General features: G+C 44.8%; 1 protein-coding gene across 1 annotated transcript in view; it reads left to right on the top strand.

The window, feature by feature from the left end:
• The window catches only part of EGFLAM (EGF like, fibronectin type III and laminin G domains), a 109,190-nt gene that overhangs the window by 27,096 nt on the left and 65,577 nt on the right, over positions 1 to 16,517 (top strand). The window contains exons 2-4 of the mRNA XM_083703438.1: positions 8,554 to 8,663; positions 10,985 to 11,068; positions 15,265 to 15,291. Of these exons, the coding sequence (XP_083559564.1) occupies positions 8,554 to 8,663; positions 10,985 to 11,068; positions 15,265 to 15,291 (221 nt within the window). The remainder of the gene's footprint in view (positions 1 to 8,553; positions 8,664 to 10,984; positions 11,069 to 15,264; positions 15,292 to 16,517) is intronic.

Genomic DNA, 16,517 nt, shown 5'->3' with positions numbered 1-16,517 from the left:
AGGTGGAAGTTTAACAAGCACAATAAATAAACAAATAAACTGCTGTAGCTGTTCATAGTTTATGGAAGCCACTTTCTGCACAGATCAAGCAGATTCCATGGAGACACGTTGTACTAAACTTACCCATTGGCAGAAGTGTTGTAATACTGGTATACTAGGTCCAGTCGTGACCGACTCTGGGGTTGCGGCACTCATCTCGCTTTATTGGCCAAGACAGCCAGCGTACAGCTTCCGGGTCATGTGGCTAGCATGACTAAGCCGCTTCTGGCGAATCAGAGCAGTGCACAGAAACACCGTTTACCTTCCCGCCAGAACAGTACCTATTTATCTACTTGCACTTTGACATGCCTTCAAACTGCTAGGTTGGCAGGAGCAGGGACCAAACAATGGGAGCTCACCCCGTCGCAGGGATTCGAACCACTGACCTTCTGGTTGTCAAGTCCTAGGCTCTGTGGTTTAACCCACAGCGCCACCCGTGTCCCGCTATACACACCTCATTAATCAAGAATATTCTTGAGAATATTCTCCAAAAGATTATTCTCAGGAATTTAACATCACTACCCATGGGGAGTCTCAAGGGCCAGACAGAGAAGCATGGGGAATCACATTTGTCTTTGGAGTGTGAGGTTTCCAACCTCTAAATTGAAGGACCCCCCCCCCCCCGGCCCCATTGGCCTGTGAACAAATTTGGGAAAGTTTGATAAAGCTCGTACTACATTGGTAGCTCAGATTAAGAACTTAATTCGTTCTGGAGGTCCATTCTTAACCTGAAACTGTTCTTAACCTGAAGCACCACTTTAGCTAATGGGGCCTCCTGCTGCTGCCATGCTACTGGAACACGATTTCTGTTCTCATCCTGAAGCAAAGTTCTTAACCTGAGGTACTATTTCTGGGTTAGAGGAGTCTGTAGCGTCTGTAACCTGAAGCATATGTAACCTGAGGTACCACTGTACATTTGGGACAGGCACAGCAATCATGTTTCTCCTTGATCCCCTGCTGCAACTCACTTCCATCCCTCTAAGCTCCCTCCCCACAAATTCTCCCATAGCAGTAAACAATCAGATAAATTATTTAAAAGTCCCAAATGTCATCTCTCTGCTTGCTTTCCCTCCCCGTCTCCGAACATCTTGTTGCTGATCAATACCGGTGAGTATTTGTATGGTGTTAAGTTTTGTGTTTAGCTGAAGATCAAATGTTTGTGGAAATGACAAGAGCAAACCTGATGGAAGCCTCATCTCACGTTTTCCAAAGTGACCTTTAAGATAACTTCATTTCACCTGGCATTTTTGTTAGAATTGGTTGAAAAGCCCTCTCTTCGCAGCTTTCCACCTCTGTCACAACAGATAAGGTCGGCAATATCATTAGCTTGCAGAAAATAAAAGTGGTGTTTGTGTACCTATAAAGACCTTTTGCCAAGAAAATTGATATCTAAGAGGTCTCTATAGAATGTGCTTTTGGTTCCGAGATCATATTCTTTGATCACTTTTAAGTCCTTTTAAAGAAATGTAAGCCTTTTATTTTGGTTTCAGTTCCTATTAAATATAAACCTCCCATTCTATGGATTAATATTGAAATATTTAAAGAACAGAGAAGAGTAGCCTTGACTCTTTAGTTACTTGGTCTCCATATATCAAGATGCTCATGCTCTAAGATCAGCATATGAGGTGATGGTCAATGTGAGGAAGGTCGGGTAATAGGGCCTTTTCAGTGGTGGCTCCTTGCATGTGGAATTCTCCCTGAGGTGCATCTGGCTCCACCTCTTTATAGTTTTAGGCAGCTATGCTCCTGGAAGGCATTTGAAGGCAAAGAGACCTGACTGCCCCTGCTGTTCTTAATAATTGTTCTTTACTGACATGTTATATGTTTTTAAGGATTGTGAGTTTTCTATAATCTGTATTCCTGCTGTAAACTGCCCTTATGCAAATGGCAGAATATATATTATGTAATTACATAAAAATCGTAAATGAGGGGTGGGAAATCTCAGGGCTTGGGACCAAAGGTGGCCCTCCAAACTTCTTTATCTGGCCCTCAGGACTCACCCCAGGCACCTACTCTCACTGCTCTTGGGATGATAAAGTTTTTGGCCCAGTATACCTGAAGGAGTGTCTCCACCCCCATTGTTCAGCCCGGACACTGAGGTCCAGCTCCGAGGGCCTTCTGGCGGATCCCTCCCTGCAGGAAGTGAAGCTACAGGGAACCAGGCAGAGGGCCTTCTCGGTGGTGGCGCCCGCCCTGTGGAATGCCCTCCCATCACATGTCAAGGAAATAAACTACTGTATCTGACTTTTAGAAGACATCTGAAGGCAGCCCTGTTAAGAGATGTTGTTAATGTTTGATCTTTTATTGTGTTTTTAATATCCTGTTGGAAGCCGCCCAGAATGGCTGGGGAGGCCTGGCCGGATGGGTGGGGTATAAGTAATAAATTATTATTATTATTCCCACCTCAGTAGTTAACAGTAACATGTTGGCCTGAGACCAATTTTGCTGCTCCAGACATTCTGGTTGCACATTCTAGATCACTTGCAAACTTGCAGAGGCTATACTTGACAAGGTGCTGCACCCCTTTTCCTCCCATGAAAAACAGTGGTTTTTCTTCTTTAGTCTCATGCTGTATGTTTGGCTCTCTGAAAATATTGCCATCCAAGTTTCTTCCATTGCTTTTGCCAGTCTATGCTTGTCCCGTGCAAAAAATTAAAAATAAAATCCCCACCCTCTACTACAGCCACCAGTCCCACTGCGTATGAGCGACTTCCGTGATCTGTGTGCTCCTGTGCTGATTTTCATAAAAGGAACAATGAAGTTTTTTGTTTTTGTTTTAAAAAGACACTCATAAAATATACAGGAGGAAACCACTAACGTAACCAAAAAAATGTGCAAGTTCCGTAACAGAAATAATAATGTGCTAGGAAGTAGGGGAAATAGTTCAGGATATACTGAAGTACTGGAGTAGCTGTATGAGTGGCTGGGGCAAGCCAGCCAGATGGGCAAGGAATAAATAATAAAAATACTATTATCATTTATAGGAGGTTAGAACATCCAACCAGAGCCACACATGAAGTCTTGCAATATGTCAACAGGTTAAGTGTTTGTTTGCATATGCTATATCAGGATACTAGCTTACGGCGAAATTGTCACTATGCAATTACCAGGTGAAGACTTTGAATTTGTTTTTCATAAACAAAGCTAACATCTGCCAGCCCTGCCCAATATTTGCAGTTGACATCTATTCATTGTTCCTAATGTACTGATGCAATAGAAGATTTCCCACCCAAAAAATTACGCACTGGAAATTTTTCCACTTTACATCACTGGGGAGGGCTACTGTTGGTTGCTGTATTATTAAACTTGATGGGACAATGGTCTTAATTGGTATAAGGCAGCTTCCTCTGTCTTGGAACATTAGCTTCCAGTATTTTAACTTGGTATTAAAGGTAAAGGTAAAGGGACCCCTGACCATTAGGTCCAGTCGTGGCCGACTCTGGGGTTGCGGCACTCATCTCGCTTTATTGGCCGAGGGAACCAGCGTACAGCTTCCGGGTCATGTGGCCAGCATGACTAAGCCACTTCTGGCAAACCAGAGCAGCTCACGGAAATGGCGTTTACCTTCCTGCCGGAGCAGTACCTATTTATCTACTTGCACTTTGATGTGCTTTCGATTTTCACCCACCAAATGCACAAGGACGTTTCTCCTAACCCTGCCATGCTGTTCCTATGCTGTTGAAAGAAGAGGCTGTTGATAGTACTGTTGTAAATAGCACCATCTGTATTTTCAGATTGGTCCAAGAGAAATAAATTTTAAAATAAAGTATGTAAAACATGCCTATACCTGTGACCTACTAGTCACCTGTGGCGAGTAAGAATTGTGCCCTAGCAATCAGGCAGAGAACTGTTTGTGTATCGGAAAACAGCTATCAAATAATGGGGATTAGTTTGAGGTCTGATCAATTTACTTCATTGCTGAAGTTATTTTGATGAGAACTGTACATGTGCTGGATAGATTCCCTGCCTTAATTTTTTAAAAAATTATTAGCTGCTAAAATTGGACTAATCCGGCACAGAAGTAATTCCAGCAATCGTGGAGGGGCCAAAATGGTCAAATTGAGAGATGAGGTTTACCAAAGAAGCAGATCTAATCTCTTGCTGAACCGAGAGAACATTGGACTCATTCATTTTATTCCAGAAGCACACATTGGATTGGATACCTGTCCCCTGATCCCACTTGTTCTGTGAAGGGAAGTCGGTGTACACACACATCTGTGCAGGGGTGGAAAGTCTGAATAGAGCCTGCACAGGTAGGCTAAGCTCCTGCAATCGACCTGAAAGGTGAGGGTGGAACACCCATTAAAAAGCCACCCAGTTTTACTCCAAGGATTTCGGATGCTATATGCATGCTATATACCATGCATAGGTCTATGGTGGCACCTCCGGATGCTGCACCCCCCTGCAATCCCTACACAGATCTGGCTGACACAAGCCACAAAACCACAGCTCGCCCCTATACACGAAGCCAAGCCAAAGCACAACTAAGTGCAATACAGCCATCTTCTCAGGAAAACTCTTCACAAAGTTCAAGAGGTCAAGACACAAAGACTTTAGCAACTAATCCACACCTAATGACCCACCTAAGTGGTACTCAGGATATCACTCAAGAAATCACTCAAGGTATCTCTCAAGTAATTAAGGAACAAAAGAAGAAAAGGCACACTAGCCTGGGAACTTCCTCTCTGCCCAGAACATTGGAGGCTAGACACCACACCCCCTCTACAGTATTTATAGGAACTCAAACATTGAGATCCCGCTCTGTTCCAGTAACAAGAAGCCGAAAGCACCAGCCTGAAGATGACGAGTGAGACCTCGTCGAAACGTCGCCTAGACACCCCAACTTTTACACGGGAAGACACCCGAGGACACCAAAACCTGCATATATATATATATATATATATATATATATATATATATATATAGTGCTCTCTCTATATATGTATACACACACAATAATAATTTTATTAATAATAATTGATATACAGCTTAATACCATGTCTTAGTTCCTAAGCAGTGTACAATATGGATAGAGCACACATCATAAAAGCAGTTCTAATGAACTGTAACATCATAAAAAGATTCCCGTGTGATGGGCAGGATCATCCAATCCAACCTATGATTATATAAAGATCGGAATCTCTCTTGATAATATAAATCTTTTTGATTGATTTTTTTTAAAGAATTAGTATCTATTCTCCTTTTACTCGCCTAATATAAACATGTGTGTTGACTAGCAATGGGTTTAATGGGCTACTAATGTTTGAGCATTTTATTTCCAAGACAGGAAAATAAATAAATGTGCAGGTAGATGGAACTTGTGATATGAACAGCTTTAAGCTTTCTTCTAGCCGGAAAATAACTGGACAAGCTCTACTGATTCTTTACTAGCTGAGGATGTGTGTGTGTGTCTCCCTCACCCCCAATATTCATTCTTTCTTTGATGATCTTGCCAAGGATAACCAGCAATTAACCAGGAAGGTCTGTTAGCTTCAGCAACAAAGAGGTCCTATGATAAAAATCATAAAAGATCCATGGCAATGATGAAATGAACACCCATGGCAAACCTTCCAGACCGAAAAAAAGCTGAAGAGTATCTTGAAACACTGGGCAAGCTGCTCTTATAATTGCAGTTGATGTGCATCAGGGATAGCCAACCTGGCACCCTCCAGATGTTAAGATTACAGCTCCCAAAGCCACTGACAATTGGCTAATTTGGCAGCGGCTCATGGGGTCTGGAGTTCAACAAAATCTGAAGGGCACCATGTTGGTTAAGCCTGATGTACAGGGTAGAGTGGCTACATTCTGGAAACATGATGGGATATGTGGATGTCTGAGTTTGAACTATCTATCTCTCTCCCCAGGGATTTGTAGCTCTGTTAGAGTTGTAGCTCTGTGAAAGGAATAGGAGCCTCCTAACATCTCTCAGTAAGGGACACGGGTGGTGCTGTGGGTTAAACCACAGAGCCTAGGACTTGCTGATCAAAAGGTAGGCAGTTCGAATCCCCGCCACGGGGTGAGCTCCCGTTGCTCGGTCCCTGCTCCTGCCAACCTAGCAGTTCAAAAGCATGTCAAAGTGCAAGTAGATAAATAGGTACCGCTCCGGCAGGAAGGTAAACGGTGTTTCCATGCGCTGCTCTGGTTCGCCAGAAGCAGCTTAGTCATGCTGGCCACATGACCCAGAAGCTGTACGCCAGCTCCCTCAGCCAGTAAAGCGAGATGAGCGCCGCAACCCCAGAGTCTGCCACGACTGGACCTAATGGTCAGGGGTCCCTTTACCTTTACCTAATATCTCTCAGTATCCTTGACAAACTGCAGCTTGGAGGAAGCTGTGGCTGTTTAAAGTGGTATCACAGGGCTTTAAATGTATGGTGTGAACATGGTCTTTGCCTGTGTACAGATTACCGGCTTGAAACGCAGCAAGGTTGCTTTTCCACGCAGCATTTCAAGTTGAATTTGCTTGTCACTGTGTGCATCAGAGTGGTATTCAGTGCAGCCTGAATAAGGATATCATGCTCAAGTTGGATTGGACTGCATCAAAACACAGCATTTCGCCAGAGACTACAGGATATCTCTGTGTCCCTGGGTAACTCCATGTGTTCACAGATTCAAAAACAAACAGTGGGAGCGGAGGACTGGTGCCACAGTAACTGGTAATGTGTACACAGCTTTAGGATTACTAGGAAAGTGGCAACTCTGCACCATATGGTTCTAAAACGAGAGCTGAGCATTTTAGAATTCTAAAGTTAGCAGAATAACTCAAATATGGCTCGGGGATATGGCTCGGGGATATTCGGTTCATATGATCACTTTGCATCCACTGTGAGATAATTATTACTCAATCAAATCTCAAAGCTTCATGTAAAGCTGAATAGATATCACAGCAAGTCCGTTATGTCTTCAGGCTTTTGTGCGTAAGAAAAGGTAATACATATCTACCCACTGAGTGAGTCCAATATGGTCCTTGGGCAGGGACGATTATTAAATATAGGGGCCAGATTGAGACTACCAGCCCAGCTCTCCAAGACGCATGGTTCTGCTCTCCTTGTCTTTTTCCATTGACACGTCTCACATGGTGGTTTGGGGTGTGCACGAAAATAAAGCCCAGTTCAGGGTGTTGTCTACTGCACCTCTTGGGTAAGCTGTTAAAATCTGAAACTTCCAGTGTAAAGAAGCAGCACCACTGTATAAGTCTAGGGACACAGGAAGCAGCCTTATGCTGAGTCTCAGACTATTGGTCCATCTAGTTCAGTATTGTCTACATGGAGTGGCAAGGTCTCTCTGGAGTTTAAGATAGGACATTCCCAGCCCCTTCCTGGAGAAGCTTTGGACCCTTTGGACCTGGGACTTTCTACATGCCGAGCAGATGGTCTACCACCAAGCTTTGACCTAGTTTGAAAGCTGCTGCTCTACCCCTGAGCTACAGTCCAGTCTATCCCCTTCATTTTAATGTTCCTCCAAGGTAGGTTTAAGGATGCAGTCTGCCATATCTGCAGCTCCACAGCTTGCAACACGAAGGATGGAGTGGGGTGGTTCTTAGAATCATAGAATCATAAAGTTGGAAGAGACCACAAGGGCCATCGAGTCCAACCCCCTGCCAAGCAGGAAACACCATCAGAGCACTCCTGACATGGTTGTCAAGCCTCTGCTTAAAGACCTCCAAAGAAGGAGACTCCACCACACTCCTTGGCAGCAAATTGGGTTGGGTTGTTGTTGGTTTTTTTGGCTACAGTAGCTCTCTGACTAAGGGACATGGGTGGCTCTGTGGGTTAAACCACAGAGCCTAGGACTTGCTGATCAGAAGATCGGCGGTTCAAATCCCTGCGACGGAGTGAGCTCCCATTGCTCGGTCCCAGCTCCTGCCAACCTAACAGTTCGAAAGCACATCAAAGTGCAAGTAGATAAATAGGTACCACTCTGGTGGGAAGGTAAACGGTGTTTCCATGCGCTGCTCTGGTTCACCGGAAGCGGCTTAGTCATGCTGGCCACATGACCTGGAAGCTGTACACCAGCTCCCTCAGGCCAATAAAGTGAGATGAGTGCCGCAACCCCAGAGTCGGTCATGACTGGACCTAATGGTCAGGGGTCCCTTTACCTTTACCTAGCTCTCTGACTGGTGCAACAACAGGCCTAGATCAGGCTCCTTGCTGACACTTGCCAGAACCCTCTCACAACCCCCCAAATGCCCCGTTTGGGTGGTTTACACTAGCTTTCACCCATCCACAGTTTGGGCAGGTGCATCAAGGAGTTGCAGGGTGGCAAAGACCTTACACTGGCACAGCAGGGCAAGGCTGGTTGGAGCAGTATTGCCACCTTGTTGAAATGCCCCCCAGTCCAGCAGTTCTGGGGTCTGGGTTGCTCTGTTCGCATCTTTAAAAAAAAGTTTCAGGAGGGCTTTCCTAAAAATAGAGGAGATTCAGCTGTTTCCCCCCCACATGCACATTTTGTCCTCAGTATACAAACAATATTTTTATATCCTGCAGCGTCTTGTACTTTGCCATTTCTTTGACACAGATAGGCTGGGGCCGCCTCTGGATATAACCCTGGATTCGCTCAACTGCACGGCATTTAGTATACAATGGAGAATGCCTCGGCAGCATGCAAGTTCCATCACCGGGTATACTGTGAGTACCTTTCTATTTTGGCTATGCAAGGAGGTATTCCTGTGCCCAGTAGCCCCAGGGCCGGATTTAGGTTTGGTGTGGCCCTAAGCTACTGAAGGTAATGGGGCCCTTTCTATGTCCAGTTGTCCTTTGTCAACAACAAATTGTCGCTGTTTTCGGTGTTGAATATATGCTATATGGTAATTTATGGACTTAATAAATATCTGGGACGCAGGTGGCGCTGTGGGTTAAAGCCTCAGCGCCTAGGACTTGCCGATCGAAAGGTCAGCGGTTCGAATCCCTGCGGCGGGGTGCGCTCCCGCTGCTCGGTCCCAGCGCCTGCCAACCTAGCAGTTCGAAAGCACCTCCGGGTGCAAGTAGATAAATAGGGACCGCTTACCAGCGGGAAGGTAAACGGCGTTTCCGTGTGCGGCTCTGGCTCGCCAGAGCAGCGATGTCACGCTGGCCACGTGACCCGGAAGTGTCTCTGGACAGCGCTGGCCCCTGGCCTCTTAAGTGAGATGGGCGCACAACCCCAGAGTCTGTCAAGACTGGCCCGTACGGGCAGGGGTACCTTTACCTTTACCTTTACCTTTAATAAATATCTAAAGCCATTTACACATAACAAAATAGGAGCCTACACAACACAAAACAGTGTTGCTGCATGTAGGTTTTATTTTATTTGTTCTTTATCTTATATTTTGGAAATGTAGATTCAGTTTTTTGCTCTTTAAATTTTTGGGGGACCCCTAAGAGAGTGGGGCCCTAAGCTATAGCTTGTTTAGCTTATACTTAAATGCAGCACTGAGTGTTTCAATAGCTCGTGGTGTCATGTTTATGTGAATTCAAAATTCTAAGTACCAGTGATACACATTCAGGGAGGAATTCGGCGTCATGCTCTTGTGATCGTTCTTTTGGCACAAGTTGCATATACCTTGAACCCTGAGCTTGTTGTGGATGTGCAGCCAGCTTTTTTTAGCTGAATGAGCCCAGGAGCAACCCCTTCTTCTCTTTCCAGTAAAAGCTGGCTGTGCCAAGTTCTGATTGGCTGGACCTCATGACCAATCAGAATACCTCTTCTGTGCAGACTGCAGATTGGCTGGCTCTCAGAGGAATCACAAAACTGCTTTCCTCACCAGAGCAATGTTTCCAGTTTGGCCAGTGATCAAGGACAGTAGGAATTGTATTCCAACAACATCTGGAAGGCTGCAGGCTCTCCACCCCTAATTTAAACTATTAAAGGAAAAAGAGTCCTGTTCCTTGCAGAATTTGGTACTCCAACTGAAGAACTGACTCTGTGCATACTTTTAAATAATTATGATATCATGGGCACAATGTTATTCCTAAAGCGCTCTCCAATAAATAAGAAACAAGACAAACCCTGCCCTCCAGGCTTGCAATAAACATAGGGAAAGGATACACAGGAAAGGTCATGCAAGATTTTGTGTAGGGCTGCCACCTCCAGTTCTGCCTAAAGATCCTGTCACTTTAAAATCTGTAGCGCTAAGAAAAAAGCCCAGCAGGTCTGAGTTTCTTTGCTGCTGTATATGCAGCCGAAGTCTTTGGTGGTCCAGCTGTCCAAACTCTCCTGGGCATGTTTAAGCTGGGTTGGATTTCAAGCAGATGGGATGTAGCACACAGCAGGCAGCATTAATCTGAAAATCTAAGGGCAGGGGAATCCAAAACTACCATACGCTTTGCCTTTCAAAGGATTATGGTGCAGTAGTCTAGTAAAGGGTGTGAGAACCCTGATCTTGTTTTGTTAAGTATGGTTTGGTTTCCTGTTCACTTTCTTATTTTATCTGTCTAATAGTTCTTACAGAGCCAGGCAACCACACTCCTCAGTATCTTTAGGCTTAGGTATCCCCCTTTCCCCTCTGACCCTTTCAAAACTAGCACGTTCCCTATATTTTGATGAAATGAGAGAGTTAACTCTTCCCTCTCCCAACTGCAAGTTTTCCTCCGGAAAGGGCCCTCCAGGATCACAATTTGGCTTGAAAAAATGTTGCTGTGATATAAACCCAAATCAGTGTTGTTGTTTTTAAGAAAAACGGTGTTGGAGCTCACCATGAACGTCTCGCCTCCTCTCTTAGAATCTGGCAACCTAAAAGCAACACACTCCTCCACTCCTTTTACGCCAAGAAGAGTATCCCACCACAATTGGACACATGTGTGTGTGTGTAGGGGTACTCCTCCTGTCAGAGCCAATAAAAGGCTCCTTTCAAGCCTACTTGCCTTGGGGGGTAAAAGCTGAGTTGAATGTCGATATTGCTTATACTTGCAATGCTTCATTTCACTGTCATTCTTACTAGTTTACCTAACCTAACCAATGTATTTTAAAGGTCTATTACACTGAGTTCAAGGCAGATAAACCAATTAAACAGCAGTCCCATGATGTGCCTCTTAGCCTGGACATGCTCAGTATGGTGAGTATTTGATATTAAGCATATGTGGTTCTTGTAGGTCAGTTTATCTGATCAATTGAATTTTATCAACACATGGGCTCTGCTTAGATCAATAAAGTCTGGAGCAATGTATCTCAAACTTGGGTCCCCAGCAGTTGCTGGACTACAACACCCATCATCCCAAGCCAGGGAGGGATGATGGAAGTTGTAGTCCAAAACATCTGGAACAACGCCATTTTGTTCCTGTAGACTTGAGTATCATGGCTAAATGACAGCTTTCCATTTGTTCTGGAAGGTCAGCCCATGGCCCGGCTCACCCATCACATTAAACTATAGTTTAAAATAAACTGTGCAGCATGCTGGTGCATTCTTTTGAAAGGTTCCTGCTCCTCCACTCCTGCTGCTACCGCTCCACAAGGAAACAAACCAATGTTTGGCTCTGCTGCAATATCAAAAACTTCTGAAGGAAGAGAGGGGAACCTGCCCCGTTGTATATCGGGGGGGGGGGGGGCTGTGTGGAGAGGGTCTCCTTCTTTAAATTCCTGGGAGTTTACCTTAGTGAGGACCTCACTTGGAAAATCTACATAACTCAGGTGGTCAGAAAGGCCCAACAGAGACTCCATTTCCTCAGGGTCTTGCAAAAGAATAATGTTAAACAACTGATAAACTCCTTTTATCGGTCTGCAATAGAAAGTGTCCTTTCATATTGTATAACAGTGTGGTATGCTGGCCTGACAGCCATGGACAGAAAGTCTCTACAGAGGGTGGTGAATACAGCACATGATACCATGGGGCAGGAGATATAGAAGTATAATCAGCTGTACCAACAGGCTAAAAAACTGCTTCTATCCGTGGGCTGTTAGGCTGTTGAACGAAAAATAACAGCAAAATTGACTTGCGAGGTGGTGTGTTGTTTGATAAGACATTGAGGGTTTGGGGGGGGGGAGCTCGTTTAATTTCATTGTACACAGGTTGTACAATGACAATAAAGGTATTATTATTTATTATTATTATTATTATTATTATTATTATTATTATTATTATTATTATTATTATTATTATTATGTCCTGGTTTGTTTCTCTCCACACAAACCAAGAGTAGTGACCAAGGTTTCTTCTTGGCTTAGTACTCTTGCTTTTTTCAGGGAAATGAAATCACAAGCCCAGGTATGTCACAGCAAGAGAGATGTCTCCGTGACACTATTCAGCATGGCTGCGTAGAGAACTTTTAAACAGCATACACAAGCACTCCACTTCTTCACTTAAACCATGGTTTAATGTGCCAGGGAAAGTGTGTTCATTTGCCACTCTAGCCTGTTTCTGTCTCTGTGACAGTGCCTGCAAAGTTAGGGTGACCAAGTGCAAAACAGGGTGCCTGCATCTTTTAACAGATGTGCAAAACAGCATATTCTAGCTCGCATGACAAGCAATACTTGCTGAATTTCCCTTATTGTGCACAACTCTCAAAGGTATTGGTGTCTTGTCCTTTTTTTGCAGCTGAACACCCCGTTCAAGGTCAAGTTGCCATCTGCATCTACTCCACTCTTATGACATCAGTTGTTGCATAATATGCAAAAATCCAATGGGTTTCTCTCTCTGCATCCCTCTCTGTTTTGGGAGAATGTTTTGCACCTATTACATCTCTCGGTGCCATGCAACTGTTAAAAAGCCCCAGCAGACTTGACATTACTAGACCTAATTGTGTGTTCAGAACCAACGTCTGACTTTACTATTATTTTCCAATTTTTTTCTATTTTCACACACACACACACACACACACACACACACACACACACACACTGTATAGTTTCAGAAATTGTAATCTGGGGAACATGGCTTTCTAAATTAAAAACAGGTGGTAGCCTTGTTACAAATTGACTTTAAGTATGGCATTTTAATTAAGGAGACATCTGCATGTGTGTGGAAAAATATACGAGTAAGTGAACAGCTCTGTTGGTCCTTCCCAGTGAACTGTGCCATGTGGGACCGATCAGAGCTCTTCCGTGCACAAAAGTCTTTCTAGGGTGTGCTCAGGCCCGTTTTTATGCAGCAGGAATGGAAAAGTAAGTGGGTGAACAAAAGCAAACTATGAACTGCAATCCTGCTTGCTTTGTGTGCTAACAGGACTTGATCCTTGTGGGTGGAATTTTAAAATAGCAGACACCGATGCTCCTGTTTGCTAGTGTATAATTCATGGCTTATAAGTTTATTATTTGAAGAGAAATTCTCACACCCCTAAAAGTAGTGAGGCCTTTAAAAGAGGATTAGACAAATGTATTCAGGGTAAGTTTGTATTCTGCCTCAGCTGTCAGAGGCAGTATATATCCCTGAATAACAGTTGCTGAGAACCACAAGTGAGAAGAAGAAGAAGAGGAGTTTGGATTTGATATCCCGCTTTATCACTACCCGAAGGAGTCTCAAAGTGGCTAACAAAATCTCCTTTCCCTTCCTCGCCCACAACGAACACTCTGTGAGCTGAGTGAGGCTGAGAGACTTCAGAGAAGTGTGACTAGCCCAAGGTCACCCAGCAGCTGCATGTGGAGGAGCGGGGAAGCGAACCCAGTTCACCAGATTACGAGTCTACCTCTCTTAACCACTACACCAGTTGTGCTGTTGCAGTTAGGTACAGTGGTGCCTCGCAAGACGAAATTAATTCGTTCCGCAAGTTTTTTCTTCTTGCGAGTGTTTCGTCTTGCGAAGCACGGTTTCCCATAGGAATGCATTGAAAATCAATCAATGCATTCCTATGGAAACTGCCTTCAGACCAGGTCCGGGGACAGTCTGTCCCCCGACCTCTTCTGAAGGCTGGGGGGGGGGACAAGGGCTTTTCTTCCCACCCCCAGCATTTTAAAAAACCCCAGGACAGCGGAGGACTTCTCCGCTGTCCGGGGCGATCTTAAAATGCTGGCGGGCGGCAGCGAAGCCTTTGCTGCCGCCCGCCAGCATTTTAAAAAAACCCCCGGGACATCTTCTGAAGGCCGGCGGGGGGCAAAAGTCTTTGCCCCCCCCTGCCTGCTTTCCTGGGAGAGTGGAGAAACACAGCGTGTTTCTCCGCTATCCCGGACGGCTTTTGAAGGCAGGCGGGGGGGAGCAAAGACTTTCGCCCCCCGCCAGCCTTCAGAAGAGGTCCTGGACCTCTTCTGAAGGCCGGCGGGGGGCAAAAGACTTTGCTCCCCCCGGCTGCCTTCAAAAGCCGTCTGGGATAGCGGGAAGCGCTTCCCTGCTATCCCGGACTGCTTTTAAAATGCTGGCGGTGGGGAGCAAAGCCTTTCGGCCCCCGCTGGCCTTCCTGGACCTCTTCTGAAAGCCGAAGGGGGGGGGAAGGCTTTGCTCCCCACCACCAGCATTTAAAAGAGGTCCCCGGAGATTTCCCTATGGGCTTTCTTCTTGCGAAGCAAGCCCATAAGGAAATTCGTCTTGCGAAGCAACTCGCAAACGGAAAACCCTTTCGTCTTGCGGGTTTTCCGTCTTGCGAGGCATTCGTCTTGCGGGGCACCGCAGTATTGTTTTGGGGCTTCCCATAGGCATCTGGCTGGCCACACTGAGAACAGGATTCCGGGGTAGATGCCTTATTCTTAGAGACACCAAGCCTTCCGTGAGCATATGTTGCAAAATGGCAAGTGATGGAAATACCCCAGGGAAGACCAGGGCCCAAATTTCTGCATTTCCGCCTCTTGGCACCTTCTTTTCTTTGCATTGTGTTTTCTTGTGTCTTTTTCGGCATCCTTGCTCCCTTCTCAGGGTCCCACTTCAGAAGGAAAGGGGGTTTGCTTCACTCTTTTCTGCTGCCTCCTCTTGTTCTGACCTAGGGTTGCCAGCTGGTTGGCTCCTGTGTATTTGCTATGCAGAAATCAGTGGCTGACACTTCAGTGGCGTGGAGTTAAATATTGCCACTTGCCTGGGAGTTTGATTCAGCTCACATTTAAAAGTGAGCTTATCTAATATTCACTTTCAGGAACCATTCGTGAGCCATCCTTCAGTGTTCATTCTTTTCTTACTTTTGAGATACAGTTCTCCAGCCAAGTAATGTGTACAAAAACACAATTTCTAGGGTAAGTGTAAATGTATATATTTTTTGAAAATAGCATATAACATGTATTACATTAGGGAATATTGCTTTGCAAAAACATGCGTATTGCAGCCAATATGTTTAATCCGATATGTTTATTTAATTATGGCACTTCATTAAGAAGTTATTTTTCTTTTCCTTCTACCAGGGTCAAATGGATGGGCAAGCCATTTTTGTAAGTATTATATTTCCGGAGATTATTTTTTTGCATTTCTGGGCAAAGTGGCCAATTTCCACTTACCTTTTCCAAACCCTGGCACAGCATTCATACCCAGTATTCTCCATTCTGGTAAATGACTAGATAGAAATGCCTCTGTTGTTCTTCCTTCTTCCTCCCTCAAGAGAGATGGATGGTTGTTGCTGGTGGAAAAAACAAGGGATCTCAGTAGCCAGAACATGTGTGCCTGAGAGCTTGGACTCTGGAGTCCAAATCCCGACTTTAGTAGAGAAAGCCATTTTCTTTTCTCCTCACCCCTCATTGACCTGGGGGTGAAAATGAAGAAGCCATGGCAAGGTCTTCATGTGAATCTTTCTGACAAATGCAAAGAGAGAGAGTTAAAAGAAGGGGGATGGAGAGAAGAACACAATGAGATTTGGCCGACAAATCATTAGTTTTCTGCACCTGGAAATAGAATTTCAAGCTGTTCTGAAGTTTTCTGTAATTTTCCATGTACTGTGAGTAAGATTTTAGGTATCTGCAAACAAGAGGGGCAGGGAAGGAAGAGCACTGACAAAGTTTGCAGAAATGATTCTGATGTGTCATAACTGAATTTTCCAAGTGCTCTTACTTCAAGTCATTTTGGCCGTCAATATGCATCCATTAGACTAGTCCTTTACTGTGATTTACCACTGACAGAGACTGGGACACAGGGACTCTCCCTGGCAAGTAGGGGCAGTCACCTCAGATTTAACAGTGCTGAGCTCTGTTATCCAAAGGACAGACTAAAACATACAACTTGGGTTCTGTTTGGTAAAAATGTCAGCACATCTGTTTCCATTGTGTCCTTGTGGGCGTCAGTGAGGTTAGAATTTCTCTTCGCACTGCTGTGGGTTTAAAATTAAACTGGATCGTGCACTTAGTTGCCTTTGATGCTGTAGGAGGATGTGGCGTAACTTTGCTTTTGACAGCAAACCTCTGTCAGCGGCAAATTTACTTCCAGCACAGACGTCGGAACTGTGCTGAGAGATGGGTGTAGGTCAAACAGATACGACTCCCTCAGGAGAATTTTTCAGGGGAAATGCTTGACCTTACTTGTAGTCGTTTACACGCTCAAAAAGAAAAGAAAAGGCACACTCTAATTGGAACCCAGAACTGGATGAAGTGCTGATCATGGGATTGCTACCAACAACACCAGACCTGTATTGAGTTTCTCTTTCCTTCCTTAACCTAGTATCCCGCTG

Source organism: Podarcis gaigeae, assembly GCF_964106915.1.
Source record: "Podarcis gaigeae genome assembly, chromosome: 11".
Taxonomy (NCBI): Eukaryota; Metazoa; Chordata; class Lepidosauria; order Squamata; family Lacertidae; genus Podarcis; species Podarcis gaigeae.
Note: the sequence above shows the minus strand (reverse complement) of the source record. Positions and strands in the feature narration are given on the sequence as shown.